This window comes from Sprattus sprattus (assembly GCF_963457725.1).
Source record: "Sprattus sprattus genome assembly, chromosome: 1".
Classification (NCBI taxonomy): Eukaryota; Metazoa; Chordata; class Actinopteri; order Clupeiformes; family Clupeidae; genus Sprattus; species Sprattus sprattus.
Genome location: NC_137920.1, coordinates 51,883,719 through 51,891,280, shown reverse-complemented (window position 1 = coordinate 51,891,280; position 7,562 = coordinate 51,883,719). Strand labels below are relative to the sequence as shown.

Below are 7,562 nucleotides of genomic sequence, written 5' to 3'. Positions count from 1 at the left end.
ATATTTGTCCATATTTGACGTAAGATGTCACAATCCAAAATGTTGCTTTTGAATTTCATGTGCAGGCAAATCGTGACTGAAGAAAGAGCCGCTGACAGGCAATGGTGGTTCTGTGACTCTGCTCGATTCAGGTAATACAAGCCAATAGGAGCGCGAGTCGGTGCTTAAAAACGCTCTCTCACGAAAAAGAGGCGGACCTTACGAGTGAAGTACACCTTCCGATGAAGTAAAGATATCAATCTCGCGGATTGGGTAATAGCTGCTTTGCAACACGGACTCAGGAGGTACGGCTGAACTCGTCGGCTTGCAGAAGGGGCAGGTGGTAGTCATCACCGACCCACCTCCACTTGGCAGTCAGAGCGCACCTCGTTAGACATCTATTTCGTTACATATCTAAAAAAAAAAAAAAAAAAAAAACTGTTTAGGCGCGTTTTATTTAAATTAATACATGTATTTCAAGTCATTGCTGTAGACAGTGCTCTAAGATGGAAAACGCCCACACTAAAACAGCATCGGAAGTTTTAGAAAACTTCGGTGTGAACGAAAACACTGGACTGACCTTCGAACAAGTGAAAATAAATTTGGAGAAATATGGACCAAACGGTGAGTAAGACGTAGCCTTTACAAAGGCAGTGTATTGGTGTAGGCTATTTGATTTTTCAGATATCCTTCACAACGCACACACGTAGCCAGAATTAATTGTGTTTTTAGAGCGGGTAATTAATTTCCTCGTCGGGGAATGCCTTTAGCAGTGAAATGGCATGTATTACCCCGTTGTGGCAGCATGTCTGACCAGATAGTTATTACTCTTCATTATTTGTGGTATAATTTAAACTGATGCTTGGGTTTGTATTTTGGAACAGTGTGTGAAATATCCCTAATTGTGTGTAGATAAATCCAGTAGCTGTGCGATGACGCACAGGTGAGAGTCTCCGTGAAGGTACAAATATTCTGTCTCCGTGAGTTTTGCAGATATCGTGCGGTTTGTTTGCAAGCCTACGGTCACCGCGTGTGAGAGTATGAGTCCGAACTGTGGTCTTCGAGCAGTAGCATACCCAGCTAAGAACCTGCCCTGTTCATAATTTTTAATTCCGCATATTGTTTGGTGACCGTGACACTGGGTATGCTCACGGACATGACCTCCACAGACGTGTGTCTTGCATTGGTTCAGTAAGATGAGGCTTTCGATGTCAAAATACTTTTCGATGTCATGCCATACAAACTGCGTCTGGTTGATTATTTGCTTGGAAAAAATATAATGGAACTGCAGTTAGCATATGCTAATTACGACTTAAGATCTCGAATCGTCCATGAAGCAAGAACTTTAAATTGCTGTGTTTTTTTTTTTTTTTTAAAGAATGCAGCTCCTTTATTCTACTTTTTTCAGGAGTTAAATAGGTGACTGCACGCACCTGTGACTCCGATGCCGTAGAGAAAAACTTGAGCAACCAGTTTTGCACTTCGTCAATGGGGAAATCACCTATCGGGCTAGTGTAGAGAACATGATGAAACTTTTGGGCTCCTAGCCTATTTCGTTCACTGTAGGTCGAGGATACGCGCTGCTTAGCAGAGCATGTATTTAGTCTGTTCTTCTTTTGTTCCCCTTTTACTGAGAGGAATTGTGAAACGAGCAGCTGCATGTTCGCCCGGTGAGATGTGATGTGGTTGATTCATTGCTGCAGTGAAAATACGACAGTGTGTGCTTGTGCCCAGGACAAGAACATCTATTTAGCATGGCCTCCTTGATTCAGCGGGGGGTTTGCATTATGGCCCGTTTAGGTGCAATGATGGAAGTGGTCATTGGCAGTTCATCTCTGGCCATTTTCTGAGTAGCAGCAGAAGGAGATGCCAAGTTCGTGGACCTTTTTGATGTTGTTCATCTAGTGAAGATAGCATTTATTAATTGGCCCCACACCACTGTCAGCAGAATTTGGGTTGAACTCCGTATAAACTCAGACGTAAAATAACTCTGCGTCTATTTCTAAAACACGGTAGCTTGGTGTAAATGACCGGTAGGCGTACACACATAGCCTACAAGTGGCTGATTCTTAACCGGATCTGGCAAAGGTCCGCCTGAGATCCGGCTGTTGCTCGGGCCATGTCGGGACTGAGCCGAGTGGCGGGAGTAATTATGAGGGCGACACAGCGGCCCTTTGTTGCACGAGGCAGCGGTGCCCAGAGGCCTGCGATGACTTCATGGAAAAAGCAACATCTTGTTGAGATAGCGTCTCTCTCTGTTTGAGCTGTCAACTTCCTGCCGGTTTCAGTGAAGAGATAAATGCCGCATGGAATACCCTTTCCTCTTTTAACTTGCTCTGTGTTAACCTTGCTGCTAGCAAACTGGCTTAGGCTATGTATGCGTATGTAATGTGTTTTTTTTTTAAATTATTTTTTTATTGTAATTTAATTTGTTTATCCTGACTTGGTGCCTCTGCAGAGAATCATGCAGTGAGGAAGGGAGGTCTCAAAAATGTTTATGGATTTGCCAGTTCATTTCTAGGTTCTGTGGGTCAGAAACCCCCTGTTCAAAGATGTGTATGTGTAGCATAGTGGTTTCAGATGTCAGATGTTCACCTTTGACATGGTGAAGACTTGTTAACAAGCCAACTGTAGTTTTTGTTTGGTTCCCTTTGAGTAATTGTCATATTGCGTAAAACAAACGTATCCGTATTCCTGTCTGTGCTGTAAACATGGCTTCTGAGTAGGCATGATGTGCAGAGACTGCGCAGCACTCGGGAGAACCCCCTTCTGGAGGGAACCTCCTTGTAAAGTTCCAGCACGCCTTCAAACGGCTCGCCATAGGAGGTACTGTAGCAGCATTCCTGGGGAAGATATACGACTTGCCAGTCTCCCAGACTAGACATAACATTCCAGTATTAGAACATAAGGCTGCTCTCCATGGTCTAGCTCCCCCTGTGGAGCTGTGTAATAGAAAGGAGAGAGTGTGTGTTTGTGTGTGTGTGTGTGTGTGTGCGTCAGGGGTTTAGAAGGGGGCAGTAATCAATTTGCTATCAGCTACTTGCATACTGTGGCTGGAATGGAATGGTTTGGCTGTTGATGTATTTTTGGTGAAACTAAAGTTTCTGGACGTTAACACTGGAGATGCACATGTTTTTAATTTGTTTTTAATGGCAACACACACACACACACTCGTACTCGCACATTTGTGGTGCAAAAGGTTTTACAAGTCTGAAGTTGGTAGTAGTTGGAGTTCTGAAGTTCCAGTTGTTCTGGAAGAAAAGCGTACTTGAACCTGATCTGTTTATCGTACTGTATGCATGAAGGTGGGACGTGTTTGTGCATCTAGGCTGTAGTGGGACTTTGCTATGTTAATGGTACAGCGAGGGAAGTCTGTAGGTTGTGTTCAGTCTCAGGTTCCATCTAGGTTGGATTATAAAAACATGCTTTGTTTGGGTTTGCCTCCACACCAAAGCCTGGAGTCTCAGTGGCCAGGTGACATGAATGTGGTTCCTATCATTGTGGTGAGATGCAGCCTACATGTGTATTACATAGCGGTCTCCCATTGTTTGAGGGACTTTAAGGTCACACATCTTCACAGAAGAACTGCATGAGCTGGCATGAAAATGTACCAGCAGGAGGAGGAAATATAGCTTTATGGCAAAGAAATCAAAAACCAACAACATGACTAGTAGCCATTAGCTATATTCAGATTCATCGTCTTCATCAGCTGTTACCTTGCCCTTATGAGAGGGGTTTAGCTCCAGGTCTGCCTTGTCTAAACAAAGGATGACTGGCAAAAAAAGCGCTAGAAGAAGAAAAGACGGGCCTGGGTTTCCATAGCTCGCTGCCGTTTGGCACACTGGCTCAGTCGGGGCCTCGTCCACAGCTGTCTGTCTGTCTGTTCGTGGCACTCGCATAGTCATCTCGTTTCCATAATGCTGTTTGCTCACGTCCAGTGACAGAAGCTTGCTCCTAAAATGGTTAAGCCCAAGTATATTTAATGCAGGTGCTACTGCAGGCTAATTATTACTGGGCAGCCATGTGACTGTGTGCTTGTATTATTACCCAGCCTTCAGGATTTTTTTAGTAGGGACTGTGATCATGTTTTGCTTACTGTATAAGTTTAGGTGACGTCCTGCGTGTTGGGGGAGTGTCCTATTTCATTGTTCTCTGTCTTTTGGCTGGTGCGAGTTACGCACCCGCAAAGAGCGTAGCGGAAGTCGCAGCACTCCCTCTGTCTGTCTCTTTCTTTTCTCTTAGCCTCTCTCTCTCTCTCTCTCTCTCTCTCTCTCTCTCTCTCTCTCGCTTTCTCTCGCTTTGCAGCTGTGTACTGAGGGCTGTGTAGAGGATGTTTTTGCTCTCCTAGCTGCACGATGTCAGCCGCACACACTTGCTCTAACCCCCCTCCAGGCCAGATGCACAACACACACAACCCCTCCCCCCCAGGCACACACACACACTGGTGGGCCGTTAACAGGGCTCTTTTGTAGCTGTGTGTTTGGAAGGCGAATGGCTGGGCCTGCTGGAGGTGGGTCTGATGAAAGTGCTAACCATGCCTGCACTCGCTATCCCTCAGGCCTTGAGAGCGATAGATAGATAGATAAATAAATAGATAGAGGAACAGAGAGCTTTATTAGCTTGAGAAAATTACATTGCTGTCAGTGTCTCTTCTCATCATCCCTACGTTTGTATGCATGTCTTTTCTCCTTTCTTCTCAACTGTTTCCCTTCCTGTGGGTTACGGTCTTTTGCTCTGTAGGGCAATAAGAACTTTAGTATGTAGTAAAACAAACGAGCAAAAAAGTCTCAAACTTTTGATCCAATCTTTTCTGCCCATTAAGCCTTTGTGGTTGTATGCACTACCTTGTACCACCATTCATGTAGTATTACTCAACAGACTATAAAGGCTGGTTAGAAACAAAAACATTGATACGGTATTAAAACGTAGAACCTCCAATTGCACTATACACATGCTATGAAGAGGCTGTTTGAAATGACTTAAGCCTGGGGGTCCTCTCACACTTGCACTCTCTTAGCAAAACCCACATACTAGTGGGTGTACGTTTGTCTTTTTTCCTTCATGTGATGCCGTATTATTGCACATGTCCCTTGAGTCACGTGTCTCTGAGTATTTCATGTTTGGCTAAATATCATTACTATGTCAGTCCTTGTGCAGCTGAATGTGGACTCCAGGTAAATGACTGGTGGGTTTCCGAGTCCTTTCTGCCCCTCACTCGAGCGCGTACAGCATGGCTGCGCTAACATGTCACTTGTCTCTGATTCTCACCTCCCACTGCTGAAGTCACCACCTCCTCTGTGGCAGGCGTTGACTCGCTCTCAGTGAGGGAGGGAGGTGCACTGTGTTTTCAGCAGCACTTGTGAAGTCATTTCTTCTAGTGTGTCTCCAGCTCTACATGCATTCATGACCGGGTTGTGGCATGTTGCTTCACTCCGTGAGCCTGTAGCCTCTCGTCATATACAGGAAAATGCCACTCGACTCTTCGCATGAAAGAGTGCAGACTGTACCAGGAACAGGACCTGACTGCCTTAGACCTGAGGACCTTACATTTTTGTTTTGCCTCTCCACCATGTCACGGTGTGGGACGTGGCCCGCTTGTGGCCCAGATCAGAGCCAGGTAGGGGTATGTTGGTGCCTTGACGCCCCGGTGATTACGGGCAGAGGTATGGCAGCTGCCCCCATTGGAGTAAATAAGACACGACCATGCCTGTGCCTTGCACAAGACTGAACAGTGCCACATGGTGTGCTATATTGTTTTGGTATTAGTCAGTGATTTGTCTGAGAGAAGGTTATGGATTTTGCAGGTCTCGCACTCCCCAGTAATGTATCTGGAGTAAAAGGTTAAACATGATGATTACTATTAGGCATCATCTATGGCCATTTCAAATGTTGGCTTGTTTTAATGATCCTCTCAGAAGTTTAGTGGCAAGGACGAAAGAGGATGCACATCAACAACTGGGAAACACTGTTCGCACATAGGCACATAGTGTCTAAGTAAATAGCAACATAATTTGCAGTGCCTTTAGCTGCAGTGATGTTAATGGTGCCACCAGGGATTACCTATGTTTACATTGAACATCTGTCGTTTCGAGAGAATGAATTCCGAACCGTGGGAAATACCACAAGGATGTAGCTGTGAGGGTTCTGATGATCCAGTATCTACGGAGTGTGTTGTGGAACACGGAGTACCAAAACATGATGCATCCTTTTTATGGGAAGAAGGTATTCTAGGTAGTCATCTATCAAAACACCTTGGCTGTGTCACCGGTTTTATTCTATTATAATGATTTATTGTCAACTATGTTGCTATTGACTGATGTTGTAGTGAGGCTCTCTTAAAAGATCGCGAAGTGGGCAACGAAATTAAATATTCTTCCATATCGTTTTGAAAAATGAATGCTTTCTTAAACCAAATTGTGTCTTTGGATGGAAAAGCTCTTCCGATCATGTTGTCTTTTTCCTATCTTTACATGAGTGCAATCAAAAGGCCTCCTGTTGTCTGAGGAGTCTGTGTGTCGTCCCTGTGGATGCCGCTTAATTGAGCGTTAAAACATGGCGTGTTGGCTAATAGCAGTGCAGCATCTGCTCCGCTTCCACACCACCTGAGACCCAGGCCCTCGTTCTGTCCTCGTCTCCCCGTCTCATGTCCCCCCTGCTGCAGATTAATGTCAGGAGCGATGGGTACCCAGTGTCTGCCAGAGGGGAGCGCCGAGCCCCTCAGATCATCACGTCTCTTGAATCCCCCCCCCCCCCCCCAGCCTCCCTTTGAGGAACTAAAGCAACACCACCACCCACTGTGCAATGTATTCAAAAAACATTTTCAGTTGTATGAGAGGGAGATTATCTCAGCCCTGTGCACGATGGGCCATCTAAATTAGGATTAGTAGGAGACTAGCAGAGACTTTAAAATAATTTTTCGTGAGGAAGGCTGTTTTTAATGTACTGCAGTGCAAACATGGCTTTGGAGTTTGAGGTTTTACTGCCAGATTCAGAACATTCAGAATGAATCCTGTACTGTATGGAGTGATGGGTTGGTTGGGTGCTTCCCTGCATTGCCCTGCACGGAGGCCCTATGCATTGCATAACACTTATTTTGGGTGATTTTCAACGCTCCCTTCCCAGCCGTGGGCCATGTCACCCAGTGAAACGCAGTTTCCAGCCGTCTCCGCATGCCAAGTAGCCATGGCAACCTGTTTTGAAAACTTCATACACTTATGGTCAAGAGAGGGAGAAGGAGAAGAATTTAAATCCAACCCAACCCACAGCTGGTGTGTGTTTTTGATGACATGTTTTGTGTCAGGGAAGCCCAGAGGTTGTTCTCTTGCGGTCCCTTGCTGGATTACGGTGAGTAACCTTCAACTGTGCAGGGCCGAGTCCGATTATGGACTTCCTCTTACTACCCTCTGGCACCCTGGACATGGGTGTGAATGCCAATGTTGTTGGCAACTGTGTCCAGGAAGTGTTTCCCTTCTAGTTTAATGCGTAAACAGGCTGGCCCCTGTTTTCACCGTCTGCCTGAGAGGGGGAAGAAGAGGGCAAAAGAGAGATCGTACAACGTAGGAGAGGGAGAGGGAGAGTGGGAG

General features: G+C 45.6%; 1 protein-coding gene across 1 annotated transcript in view; it reads left to right on the top strand.

Moving 5' to 3' along the window:
- Positions 1–485: 485 nt before the first annotated feature.
- atp2a3 (ATPase sarcoplasmic/endoplasmic reticulum Ca2+ transporting 3) overlaps positions 486–7,562 on the top strand; it is a gene marked incomplete at both ends in the record, with an annotated part of 46,881 nt that continues 39,804 nt past the window's right edge. Inside the window, one exon of the mRNA XM_080831789.1 lies at positions 486–603. Within this exon, the coding sequence (XP_080687915.1) occupies positions 486–603 (118 nt within the window). The remainder of the gene's footprint in view (positions 604–7,562) is intronic.